The sequence below is a fragment of the Glossina fuscipes genome, unplaced genomic scaffold, assembly GCF_014805625.2.
Source record: "Glossina fuscipes isolate IAEA_lab_2018 unplaced genomic scaffold, Yale_Gfus_2 0, whole genome shotgun sequence".
In the NCBI taxonomy this organism is placed as follows: Eukaryota; Metazoa; Arthropoda; class Insecta; order Diptera; family Glossinidae; genus Glossina; species Glossina fuscipes.
The window spans coordinates 16,648,678-16,663,637 of NW_023998414.1; the positions used below are offsets into that span (position 1 = coordinate 16,648,678).

General features: G+C 34.4%; 1 protein-coding gene across 1 annotated transcript in view; it reads left to right on the top strand.

Annotated features, from left to right (window-relative positions):
• The first annotated feature begins 1,830 nt into the window (after positions 1 to 1,830).
• The window catches only part of LOC119633659 (copper-transporting ATPase 1), a 17,386-nt gene continuing 4,256 nt past the window's right edge, over positions 1,831 to 14,960 (top strand). The window contains exon 1 of the mRNA XM_038027322.1: positions 1,831 to 3,099. Coding sequence (XP_037883250.1) covers positions 2,013 to 3,099 — 1,087 coding nt within the window. The 5' untranslated portion in view covers positions 1,831 to 2,012. The remainder of the gene's footprint in view (positions 3,100 to 14,960) is intronic.

Consider the following 14,960-nt stretch of genomic DNA (forward strand, 5'->3'; position numbering starts at 1 on the left):
GAATTGCTGGGAGAAGAGCTCTGCGGGAGAAGAGCTTCTCTTACACTGCCTGAAAACTTGTAAAACCAATCGAAAGTAATGTAGCGTCAACACTCACTATAAATTTTTATTATTTCTATTTTATTAATATCTATTTCTTTATTTCATTAATAATTTTCATAATAGAAATAAATATATGTATATATTAAATGTATAAATAATAAATATGTAAAAATTTAGAAAATATTTGCCTTTATTAAATAATGACAATGATGCTCGCAACCCTATTATGTTTTAATGTATATACATTATTTACAATTGCGATCATTTTTCCCATAATTAGGTCAACTAGAAACAATAGCGACTTATGCAAAGGTTAACAATTCATCTTATTCAACTAAAACAAAAAAAACTATTTAAGGCATAGAAAGACGATACAGAAGATTGTCATCAATCTCTTATTTAAATCCTTTTCTGTCCAATAGATTAAATTCTCGTTTCAATCGTTATCAGCACTAGACTTTCAATTTGCAAACTTTTAAATGTGGCCGTCGGAGCATAAGTAAGTAATCAATGTACATACTTCGCTATAAGATTTCTTATCATCATTGCGTCATCAAGCTAAACGCACAAACATGTAGATGTGTTGTTTTAAGAAATAATACAATTGTTAGCTTCGTTAGTTTAAAAAATGCAATTTATTTCCATTTCATATAAATTTGATCTTTCCGTTCTATTTTGCAAAACTATATGAAATATATGTGAAGAGTAAGCGTATAATCAATTTTTAAAATGTTTTTTTCCTTTTTCGGCAATTTATTCGCCAAATACTTGTCCACTTCTTCATTAATAGTTGATTGGTTTGTTTATTTATCAGAGAGGAGAACCAGGTGTTGCATTTCGAATTTTGACAGACGCAATTCAATATAAATAATAATTTTTTTTCTGCGTTTTCATTTACATATAAATGATGGTAACGAAATTCACACGGAAGTCTTACGCGATCGGGACCAAAACGTTTATCAATTATCGGCTTAGTCGCAAACGAAAGTTAACTTTTAGAGACGTGATTACCCTACAAAATTTTTCATACGTGATTACTCCCATTGTTTTACACTCAGAAAACCCTGGGAAAGAGAGAAAAAAAATTGAGAGAGGATCACTTTTTAACAATATCATGAATATTGAATATCTTGAATATCATGAATATAAATCTAAGCAATTTTTTGATTTTTTTCAGTCGTTTTTTTCTCTTCCAAAAAGTTAGTTAGAATATTGAACAAATTAAGATGTGTACATTTTCTGTCACCAAAGTTTGTGCGAAACAATATACGTAAATATATGTAATAATACTAGGAGAAAAAAAACACTTAAATACCTTTACAATTGATTCTTCTTTTTATAAATTTTACGTGCTTTGCTTTCTCACTTTCAAATACATATGTACATGTTTATGTCAATTCTATGGATGCAGACATACAGATACGTACGAAAAAAGAACTAAATTCATACTTTTATAATTCGTATTGGTGCTGCCAATTGTAAAAAAATTTCATATTAGAAACAAAAAAATTTTGGAAAGATTATAGATAATTAATGTTCATTTTTTAAATTTTCTCAGTTGGTTTTTTTTCGCTGGCAACGCTGGTAAAAGTCTCTTTGAGTGCTTATTAGAAATAGTGAACGGATAAAGTTGGGGTCGTGCCAATGAATAGTGGTAGCGATCAAAAGCAGATTTTATTTTTCTAATACCTCTTAATCTATAAACAAACAAAGAAAAAATTTAATGTAAAAATTTCCATATCGCAAAATTAAATTAAGTGATAAAAATTTTCGTAAGCCTTATGCAAAAAATGAATTTTTAAATTTTGGAATAAAGAAAAATAATAAACATAGGATAACAGCAATAGAATATTATGATTTTCAAACGATTGCATTCATGGTTTTGGCGTGCATAAGGAATAACAAAAATTACGCGAGATAAAGTGTTAAGACAGAGAGAGAGAGAGTGAGAGAAACTAAAGAAACAAACAATGGAACAAATCCTGCCGTTTGCAACAATAAAAGATGCAAAAGATGAAATTATAGAATCACTGCATACTGTAGATATTGTAGACGGAATTGACACAGCGACCTCATCGCCAAAGAATGTTGAACGAATACGTTTGCCGATTAAGGGTATGACTTGCCAGTCGTGCGTGCGTAACATAGAAGGACATATCTCAAATAAGCCAGGCATAGTAAAGGTCAAAGTGGAATTGCAAGAAAATGCTGGCTATTTTGATTATGATTCTACAATAACAGATGGTCAACAAATTGCCGTTGCAATCGATGATATGGGCTTCGACTGTCAATATGAATTGGATGGGCAAAAAGACAGTTTACCGCAGGAGTGTGCGGTGGAGGTGCTGGGTATGACCTGCCAATCCTGTGTTAATAATATAGAAAGTAATATTGGCAGTAGAGCAGGAATCTTAAAAATCGTTGTGAACTTAGCGCAAAAAAATGCCGATGTTCTTTATGATCCCGCACAATTATCTCCAGAACAAATAGTTGAAATGATCGACGATATGGGCTTCGATGCCAAAGTAAAACAAAAGTCAAGCAATAGTCCCAGATCTATGCACCGCGAAACGTCAACGAAAACTTCAGTAAGTTGCAAATCTTCTACGCCTACAAAATGTGTCAAACAACAGGTGTCGTCCGGTAACACTAAGACCTCCCCAATTAACGGCCACGCAACTATTGTATCAGTAGATGAGGAACTCTTATCAAAATGTTTTCTTCATATAAGGGGAATGACTTGTGCTTCGTGCGTGGCAGCCATAGAAAAACATTGCCGAAAGATTTATGGTATTGATAGTGTATTGGTGGCTCTGTTAGCAGCCAAGGCTGAAGTTAAGTACAATGCCAATGTCATAACACCAGAAAATATTGCTAAATCTATAACAGAATTAGGATTCCCTTCTGAAATAATCGACGAACCGGAAAGCGGTGAAGTTGAAGTGGAAATTGAAATTCTTGGCATGACTTGTGCATCATGTGTTAATAAAATCGAAACGCACGTTAGTAAATTGAAAGGCGTTACTAATGCTTCCGTCACTCTCATGACAAAACGCGGTAAGTTTCAATTGCAAAACCATGTCTTCCACTGCTATTATTACTATTATTATTATTATTATTATTACTATTATTTAGGAATATAAATCGTTAAGTTTAAAAGTAATTCATATCTTTTATCAAACAGAGTAAACAAGTTTTATATAAATTTTTTTTTCATTTTAAAAAAATTTCAACATATTTAAACGTGGTATAATTTTTTGTAATTCTCCTTTTGAACTATTGCAAACAATGAGACTCTCTTTTGAGAAGTCACAATAAATGTATTTGCAATTTCTACAACAAAAAAAAGCAAACACAACTGCATTGCATTTGAACTCAATCCCATGGTATACGTTAGCTTCTTAAGACCTTTAATTGATTTTTTGCTCCAAGTTTTAGTTTACAACTTTGCTGGCTGACAGGCGGTGGTAGACTTCGATTTTTAGCTTTTCTCTTAAATTTTGCAACAGCGCTTTAATCGCTTCTACCTAATAATGTCCGCAATGGCGGCCCATTTTGATTACATTTGGAGAAATGATACCTAAAGTCGGCCTGAAGGCTATGATAAATAATGTGATAAAAGGTATAGGACACCTTTTGGTGCCAAATTGCTATTTACTTGCCTTTAAATCGTACGTTAGGTATACAAGCAGGACCTTGGACTACCAACGAATTTTCATTCATTTTAAGTTTTATTTGCTTTTTTTTGGTTTAATTAGTTGTTTAATTAGTTTATCGGTTATTTGTTCTTGTTTAATTTAGAAATGTATACTGAAGACTAGACTGTACTCTTATTGTTTGTTTATTTTTTTTTAATTTCTCTATGCGGAACATTTCATTAATTTGATTATGAATGAAAGCATTTTTTGTGTGAAAGAACGTGACTGGAAAATTCCAGGTTGATAATATCTTTAAATATTTACATATATAAGTACATAAGAAGCGCACACAATAATAAATAAAAAAAATAAATAAAAAGTATTTCCTAATGTATCAGCAGACAACAAGAAATTAACCGAAACTCCATTACTCAAGTCAAATGGATTATTACATTACCCGGCACTAGATTAAGCCTATTTATAGGAAAATAATTTCTTTTGTGCTTGAAAATTTTCTATTCTTAAGCCATCGCTGTTAAAAAAAATTGTCTCTTATCAGCAACACTTGTTGGTACTAATCGCATTTTTTTTTTGTAGAAAATCATTGCAATTCAATAAAAATAAGTTAGAACACATTGGCAGTAACTGACTTTCTTAGATACATGTACTTATATGAACATATAAAGGCTTACGAATTTGGATGGCCTCACCAATCCTGAAGCAGCAAAAAAGAAAGAAAATGGATGTGGGCCATTCTCTCTCAAGGTCTATATCAGTTACTTCGGGATATTATCTGGAACAATCCTATTTTTGGGCGCGATGACCCTTGTGTGCGCCAACAATTTCATGATTTTAATTTTGTGTGATCTCGCGCAAGACAACCAAGTACACTATCCTTTCTCGAGAAAAGAATGCTTTCAAGTACGTGATCATACAGCACAGCCCCAACTGCACTCCAGCCCACATAAATTTCAATGTCCATCAGAACTTGAGCAAGTTTCATGACATCCCTAAAGGAAAAAGAAATTTCGTTTTTCTATCGATACTTCTCTTAGGCTTCCAAATCGCGGAGTTATAGATAGCAAAACTTAAGCCCTCCTTGGCCGTTGACTCAGCAGCTCTCACAAATATGAATTTAAATAGCAACAGTCAACGTTTATAGGGAGCATCACGAAAAGGTGAGGGTTTCCGTGCGTCTACCAGCCTCCGAAAACGAACGTAACTCCTGTTCCTTGTGTTTCTCTTGTTCACAAAGATATGTCTAAATAGGCGAGATTGAGAGGCTGACGGTGATTTTGTAATGTGAATAGGCGGTAATATGAAGATGAGTTAGAATTACGGCGTTGTTATAATTTCTTGATACAATCTCAAACGTCAGCATAAGAATGGACAGATTCGGTCAACGTCAACTATTTTGTAAATATAAATCGGTTCCGGAAATTTTGAGTTTAGGTAACTGGTACGTTGGCGCCTTTACAGTATAAGTTTCAGTTCTTCGCAGTTAAACTGCGAAGAAAATGTATCTGAAGCAATGGAAATGGTTAAGTTGGTTAGCTTGGAGTGAAAACGCAGCAAGCCATCAAAAAGTTAGAAAGTATTCAGCGGAATTTCGTGCAAAAAATTCTCCTCTTAAAAACGATGAAAACTCGGATATCGTCCGTCCGTCTCCAGTGAATACAATGCAGCAGGACGGTGTGTTCTCCAGACTTGAGTCACTTCGTGCTAGAACTGGTTTACGTCGATGAAATTATATTTAGCGGGTCAGCAGGCCGGCAAAGTTGAAGACGTGCAAAAATAGATCGATGGCTGTTTCACCTCGGTACCACGAAGTTACCAATTGGAAATCCTTATCCCGCAAGTATAGGGTTTTTGTTGGATTCTTCATCCGAAACTAAGATCAAATTGACCAGCGCCATATACACTTCTATTTGGGCCGATTAAAAACATCCACATCCGCCCATCTGTCGTTGTAGCAAATCACAAGCAGGCAAATATTGTTTTAGGCGATGACTGGCCAAGCGAAATTTGTAACTGATATGTGAGTTCCTTACCATCAAATACATACCTTCAACCCTTTAACGGACGCTTGTATGAATTATGCAAGGTTTCAGTGAAAAAATAGTCGAAATCCCCAGACAAAGATTGACAAAAGAGAAGAGTATACAATTTAAAGCCTATAAGGACTATTGATTTAAAGTCCGGCACAGGTGTTTTCTTTATAAAAATGATTTCTATTGATCAGTTAATACGCTCACATTTAAGCTAAGTTAAAATCTTTACAATTCCAATTTATTGCTTTAAGGTGGGGTTCATTCCAAAGTGAACGATACTGTGTCTTTTTTACTTTTTTTCTACTCAAGTCGACATTCGCTCGTTTAAGATATGCACATGTATACATTAGGAAAGCTTGCGCAAAACAAATCTTTATGTATTTTTGTTTATATCGCCAAATATTTGTTTATATAATACTGTGTGTGTGTGTGTGTGTGAACGTGTATGCTTAAATGTATGAAAAATAGCTTTTGTAAAGTGCTTAGCAGCATATACCTCTAAAACAGGAATTGTGCGATTTTGTTTAATTTTTAAATTATATATATATATATACATATGCTGAAGTCGGTTAGCAAAAATCAAGAGAAGAAAAAAACTCGCTTTAGAGTGATATATGGCATCTTAAACCCGTTGGTTTATTGAAAACTGAATTGAATATCATTCAGAGCACTGCACTGCTACACACGCCAGATCATTTATTGAAATTTTCAATTTTCTATTCAAAGATCGTCTTGTAAATGTCTTCTTAGCTAAAACAACCGCGAAGTTTATGTTCAACAAGTATAAAATGATATAATATTGCATATGTATAAAAAAAAGGACTATAATAACTAAATCTTTATACTATATAACATGGGCGTGGCTGATTTTTTCTATTTTCAGAATAAATTTATATGTTGTATGCGTTGTTCTTTATGTCTAACTAAAAAAAAAAACACGGAAAACAAAGGCATTCACAGTTATCGTTGCAAAGACATGTTGGCTTTGTAGGCCAAAGGGCCTTCCAAAAGATTAGATCACTTCTAAACTCTTGTGCAAATTTGTACGCGAATCATTCATTCATTGCGAATGAGAGAATGTTTTATCGCAGATACTACACAGTTGGGCAGACGGACAGATGGACATGCTTAGGTGCCTTTCTGAGTTGAAATTGGCCGAGAATCTTGTTCTTGCGCGTTGTAAAGGTGTTGCAAAAAAAATTTTAATTTTTGATACACTACTATATTGATTAGGCGTGGCAAATTTTTGTACATTTATTTGCTCCCGTTAATGAATAATGGTTAAAAAAAACCGACAAAACAGAGATTTTCTCACTTTACGTGCCAGTGCAGGCTTGTCCTTCGACCCATTTGATCTGTTTTCAATATCAACCAATGTGCAAAAGCCTCTAATGCTTCTGCCATATTTGAGATCGATAGCTTCATTTTTGCGGTCAGAAGAATGTTTATGACAGACATTACACACAGGGACTGACATGCTTAAATCGATTCCGAATTTTATTTCGATCAAGAATATGGGTATATCTGCAATTCTTCGGTGATCGATATGAAAAACAAAAATCGAACAAAGAAGAATGATGAAGAATGGATGAATATAGAAATAAATAAGCTTCCAAGTTCCTATAAAAAAATTCAATCATTATTTCCACTTCCATTTTAACGTTTGGCGGTACAAGTCAAAGACTTTACGAACGACTTTACTTTTATATGCTTGATAATGATAAGATTAAGCCTCTAAGGCAATTACATCAAATCCCCTTCCCTTCGCTTGTATGCTACTTTTTATACGCTATATCACTTGTGGTACAAGCGTATATTAAGTTTGTGCGGATGTATGCATTACCTAGAAGAATTAGAATCACATTCTGAACCGATTTAAGTTTGTCTGGCCGTCTATTCGCCTCGGACAACTTTTTCGACCACTTCCCATTTAATCGCCCGTTTGAGGAGTAATTGTAAGGTGATGTAGGGTATTTAGTGGCGGGCAATGGCCTACTATAGCGATCTTGCTTATCGGAATTACTAAACAAGCGAGAAAATAGAAGTCAAGTTTCAAGTATTAGATATCGGTTGAAAGTTTCTTAACAGTTTATTTTTAAATTAAAATGTTATACCTACAGTTTTTGCTGGCTATTCAAGGTAAACTTCGTTTAGGTTTGTTCTTGCGATGGAAAAAAAAAATTAGGCAAAACCTCGTTTAACTGGCTAAAGACCTGATCGCAATTTCGATTATCTTCGGTTATCTTTAGTGTGAGTCAAAGTAATATTTCTCACATATGTTCATAACGTCTTTAGCAATACATATGACTAAGTAAAAATTCGTCTTGTTTAGGGCTTGAATTTTCAAATTTTAAAACTCCGATGCGTGCGTCATAAACGGCAATGATTTTGTTTTGAAAACACGTGTATATATATGTCATAGGCGGTAAAGATATTTAACCTTTAGTCCATTTTTTAAAACAGCCTTTAAAAAAAAACTGCTTTTCCAAAAAAAAAAGAAAGTATATACCTATGAAACATGCGCTATGCGCTGTTTTATCGGCAATTTGAAAGAAGAAGGTTTTAGTAAAGTGATAAAGGTAAAATGATTCTAATCGATGGTTTGCCCCCATTTGAGTGGTGATCATTCCTACAAAGATCATTATGGCTCACAGATAGGGAGCACTAACGAGCACTATTGCTGTCGGATCTGAAATGTCGTTAAACGCGTTATTAATTACACGTTCGATGCCTTGGACGTGTGACAACATAACTCTCAAGACGTACAGGTGCTGGTTTATTTTTGACACAGCTTTGCTTTAATAGTTAATGGGCGATAAAACGAAACTGTTTGCATAACATTTCCTCTTAAGGGCAGATTAACGCGCAGACAGAGAAGGCAGATTAACTAGTCGAGCATTTCTTGAGGGCTTTTTGTTATTGGCGTTCACGTAGAACATCTCTCACTAGACATCTCTCGTGACATTAGTGAGTCGGCAAAAGCATAACAATTAACGATTGGCCTCACTCTACCACCTCCCTCCCTTTCCTGACTTCTTTTTGACCGTCACCTGTAACATCAATAGGTGGAATCCCCTGACTCAGTGGTCATATTAAAAGAAATAAGAGCATTATAGTCGGACAAGGCCGATATAAGACACCCTACACCGCTTCACCTAATATGGTTATTTACTTATTTTGATGATAATACAACAAAAGTTACATATTATTTTGATGCGAAGCCCTCATATTGAAGGAGTCCTTATATGCCGTACGCTGTATCCGGAAAATATACCTACGTGATCCAAATTCGGTAAGGTTGATTTTTTTTGTCAGTTTGTTATTATGAATCAATTTTCAGTATGAAATATCGAAATTTACTACACATTCCTATCATATAAAGATTTAGTTCTCGTAGGATGGGTTATATGAGAGAGAGTTCAAAAATTGTCGCACCTAAAATAAATTTTTCATACCCGTTTCGAATGCCCAAACACAATTACAGAACGAGTCTTGTCGCGAAATTTTGAAAATTGCAATTTTTTTCCATATAACGATATCTCGCAAAAGGGCGTTATATGGGGAATCGAAACCATGTTCAATAGCATTCGTCCTTGGGCCAAAGCACGTCAGCGTGCCAAATTTCATCAAAATATCTCAAAAATTGCTATCTGCAGCTTGAACGAAAATTTACCTGGACAGACAGACCCCGGACGGACAGGCAGACATACATCCCCTTCTGGATGTTGCATACGTCCGCACAAACTTAATAAACCATGTACAATAAATGGTTTAGGATATAACACGGAACGAGGAATTAGGACTGCAATGCTCAGGCTAATGCTTTGGCCTTCGCTTGAAACGCGTTAGATCGGTTATTCTCTCACGCATGACGAAAATGAGGGATGAATGCTTTTTTTTTAAATATTCACTGGTATTTAAGTATCAGTTTCCAATGCCCTTAAGCTTTTGTACATAAAGAGTTTGATGACTGCACACTTTTGAATATTTTACAGTTGGAAATATTGCACTGACTACTGATTTAGCTTAAACATCTGTTTTCGTATGAATGAATGTTTCGCAGTTCGATTTGAGATTGCACACGTGCTCATGCGAATGCGGGGAAACACACACAGGCTTATATAATCCATGAACTTTTCATTTAAGTTTCCATATCAAATTCAAACTAGAAAACTAAAATTGAAGTTCAAAGTAAGTAACGCTGAAGTTGTTGTTATATGATCCAGAGAAAATTTCTTTGTACTATAATTTTATGACTTTGGAAACAAAGAAAATATATATATATATATATATATATATATATATATATATATATGTATATGTATATGTAACTTAACCCATATAATGTTCTGATATTGATCGTCGCTTTAATCTGTGCGAACATTCTTTTGTGGTTTCTTTTATTTAATGAAAAAAAAAAAAAATAATAATAATAATAATAAATAAATAAACACTATTTCGCGATAAACATGCCATACAAAATTATGAGAATATTATATATTTTTCCGCATGTTTAGACGCATGGCTTTTGATCTATTCGTTCAGAGTTCAGTTGAAATTCAGTTGAAAATTAAAGAAAGTACCTGTCGAATTTTCATCAACAGGCTCTGGCATTTATAAATAATGGATAGTAGTTTAAGTCAAGCATGCGGGAAACGGATTAAATTTCATTCGTAGAATTTAATTGGTATGACGTAGTAACCTATGTATGACTCCAGCTCCATTTGTCTATCACAAAATTGTAAAATCTTCATAATGCATCGACCGGTAAAGGATTCTTAGTTGACTTAGCATCGTTTAAGTATATTCCCCTTCCTCTCTTGTTCAGCTATTTTCTCTTATTCTTCTCGCTCATCAATTGAAATGAAAATGTGGAAATGTGTGTGTGTGTGTGTGTGTGTGTGTGTTGACAGATGTTATCAGAATGAAGTTACAGATTAAATTTAACGAATACAAAGGCAACAGTGGGCCATGGGCTACCATTAAATAGTCTACACCGTTCTACATTTATTCGCCGTTTATTCGACTATTCAAAATGGTACGTTCTATGGTAATTGCTCGAAAAAGTGCTTCGATGCAATCCATATTCAATGACAAGACACGTCAGTGTATCAAAATTCATCAAAAAATTATCTTTCGAAAATTTGCGGACGTAGGTAGGTCGAACAAGGTAAGTAAACAAGGTGGACAGAGGAACAGAGCAACTTAAACCAATTCAGAAAGCGATTGTTGCAATAACAGGTGAGCATATCTCAATTTCCTGTAAATGTTGCATACATTCGTACGAACTTAACATACCCATGTACCACGACGTATAGGTGATAAAAGTTCGCACGCTTGTAATCAAAAGCTATTAGGTGCACAAATATATTCTCTCCGTTTAACTTGGTTGCTTTATGAAACCTTATCATTTAATTTCGATATTGATATTGAGCAACGCTATCAAAGAATGTCTATTCCGAGTCCCTTAATATCGCAGATCATTGATAGTTGAATTTTGCTTGTTGGTTGATTTCATCCTAAACGCATATATTTTTACCATAATTGTTGGAACTCAATGTGCATATAATTTTTCCCCGGTTTATGTTCACCTTCACCACGTAAGCACCAGTGCATGCTAAGTTTTGGAGGAATTCACACAGGCCCACCTTTTGCTATACCAATCGAGCAGAATTATACTCTTAATTGATGGTTTGTCCGTCCGTCTGTCTGATGTCTTTCCAAATATTTTTGCGTTTAACCCGCGGATTGTCGTTTTTCCGATATTTTGACGAACTTTAGTAACATTGACGTGCTTTACTCCAAGTTCGAATCCTATGTCTTGAGAATCAGACTTCAATCAGACAGACCACTTTTACGATCACTCGACATTGAAAGCGTTCTTTTCAAAAACTCATTATACCGAAAAAAAAAATTTGCATTTTTAATAATCTCTCAACAAATTAGCTGAGTTATATTATTTCTACTTTTTGTTTAATTTAGTTTGAAAAGTTTTTATCATAAGATTTATTTGCTAATTCGTAGATTAGTGTACACTCGGCTGATAGCAATTGTAACTGAGCTTTTCTTAATAAAACACTATATAATTAAAACAGGTAAGAATATTATAGTCGGAGAAAACCGACCACCAAATACCTTGCGTTACTTTATCTAGCATAATTCATCATTTCCTAATTATCCTGTTGAAACGGAATGCCGAAAGCTACCGTGGATAGACGAGTAAATTTAATTTTCCTGCCAAATATTTTCTTATTCTTCTCTATTCTTCTCTTCTTCTACTTTAGAAGAGGTGATGTCAAAAAACTAGATCCGAGTGATTCAAATTTTTTTACAGTTAATTTTTATGCCAAATTACCATTACGAACCGACTGTCATTCGTTAAAACATAAGAATTCGAGCCTCTTCCGGTATGAAGCCTTCCTTTTCGCAGTGGCGGTGGTTGTATTTGGGCGAAGGTTCGAAAAATCGGACTAGCCGATTCAAATTTTTCATGCCGGATTAGTATGCCGAAATACTAGCAGTCGGCGACTGCCGAAATTGCGGCATATAGGTTGAAGAGAAGCCTACATAGAGAGAGGGATAGCAGGCGGGCAGGCGGGCAGGCGGGCAGACGGAGAGACACGCTTAGATCGGTTCAGAAAATCATTTTTAATTGATAGGTATAATAAAAGTAGTAGATCCATCCTTCCATATAATGCCTCATTTTGAGTAGTCGTTACATGAATAACCGTAGGGTCTTTAACGATAGGTTTTGACTTACCATATAGTGTTTTTACTTTTTTTTTTTTTTTTTTTTGGTACGAGGGTAATAAACTTTAACTTTAACAAAATGAACAACATTCACTAATAGCAACAAGTTATTCAAGTGTGCACTCGTAGGTAGCGCATGGAACAAGACAATACACGACAAGTTTTCAATGAAAATAAAATTTGTTTTCTTTTTGTAAATTTTTTGTATACAAGATACACTTTCCATTCACATGTACATAAATTTAAAATTGACATAATTTTGATTTTTTTGTGTTAATAGATTAATAAAGGAAAAGAATTTCATAGGAAAATTATCTAAACAACTGCAACAAGGTGTCGCCGATTAGTTTCACGAACAAAAAATCTTTCCTTTTTTCTTTAAAGAAATTACTTCACTATCTAATCCGATTATTGTTTATGAATTTTAATTGGCCCGTAGATCCCGCGTTGCTTAGAAATCGGTAGGGAAAGTTTTCTGGAACGTTACACAACGAAAAAAAAAATGTAACAAAATTGTTGTTGTTGACGCACGTTAACATCGTTCTTAATGAAATCCTCAGTTCATATTTAAAAATCTAGTAAATCGGTGCGAGACTATAACTCCATGTTTCACAAAATATATAAATTTCCTTATGCCCTAAACCGTCCGTTGCGCAGGCTATACTACTATGCTTGCGCGGACGTACTAGATAAACGCACCTTTTATCACATTCATCGACTAAGGATTATTATCTGAAACGATCCAAGCTTGTCTGTCCGTCTCTATATGGTGGTCGGGCACTTCCGATGTTATACGTTAGCATCACGTGAAAGTGATTAATTAAATAATGTATCGTAGTTAACCTCGTGCTCTTAATGTTCACTTGCATTCGAACGCCCGCCATAAAATGGCGTAGACTTTTCGACGTAAGGCGTGATCCGATTCGAAGCATTTTCATGGGCGTTCAATAGTGGGCCAAAACACCAGATTTAAACAAAATATCTCGAGTATTGCCATCTGGAGGTTGAACACAAGATTTAAAGACCGACAAGCGAACAAGGAAGGTTAGATAAACGCGTCTATTTCATATCTTTCTAGATCTTACATACATCCTTACAGACTAAATATACCCTTGTATCCCTTGTAGGTGATGTTAAGTGTAAAAACTACAAGATAAGAAACTTGAACGGCAAACGATTTACAATATGGTCAAAATTTTTATGGACTCAATCAAGTTTAGAAAGCAAACTATGAGAATTTTTGCGCTGCTTAAAATTTATGCACTTTTGTCTCTTCCCGGATAGGATAGGATAGTCTAGTACATGAAATTTTGAATTTTTTCCTAAATCAAAAGAAGCCGTAAGCGAAGCATCGTATGAGTTAATAATAAATATTTTCAAAAGGTTGCCGGATAACCGAGATCATATGCTCGCCGATATAGAAACCCTTATCGCACTATAATAACAATATTTACTTGTTCTTCAGCGTTTTCATTCGGACATATGGAAAGTCAACACCTGCGCATAGTTTTTGCCTTTCCGAGAATTCGTTATAATAGCAGCTGAATATTACGCTAATAATAAGTGCAAATATTGCTTCATTTCAATTTTTCATTTGAATTTTATCGAGTTCTTTAACGAAGTCGTTTTTTTTCCTCCCTTTTTTTTTTTTTTGTTTATATTGTCATACGAAGAGGTGAGAAATGAAAATTTCAGGTGAAAAAATATTAAAACAAGGAAAACTACATCAGATACGCAACTACGTTTCAAGCGGTTTTTACACCCTACGTCACTTTTGGTAAAGATGTATGTAACATTCAGAAGGACTTGCAATACACCTGTCATCCACTGCATGAATCAGTTTATCGTCATTTTCCGGATCGGTTTAAACTTGTCTGCCTATCTGATACCCGTCAGTGTATTTATGCTTATGCTATACAAGTCGCAATTTGCGAGAGATATGATGAAGAAATTTGGTAGACTAACGTGCTTTGATCCAAGAACTAACGCTATTGAAAATGGCTCGGATCGGTCCATCTCTTCGATCACATTCCATATCACGCTTTATGTTAACAAGTCGTTATATAGAAAAAAAATTGCAAAACTTCAACATTTTTCGAAAAAATTCGCTGAGTAATAGTACTTTGACATTCTAAACTAATATAAAAAATTCGATCCGGTTAGTGCAAAATTGTTGAGCTCCCTTTCATACAACCGTTGCTATGAGAACTGAATCTTTACGTGGGGAGGAGGGATAATTTTTCATATTTCATGGTGAAAATCGGTTCATGAAAGTGCAAATTGACAAAGAAATCAGTTTTACTGAATATGAATCACGTAGGTCTATGTTTTAGTCTCTAACATATATAGGGGCCAACACGAAAGGCGACGCCTTAAATGCAGAGAATGTCTAATTTCTAGGTTTTTGTGCTATAAACTGAATATAATAAAATTTTTAGAAAATAAATTAAATTTCCAAACTTTAGATAACAAACACTAC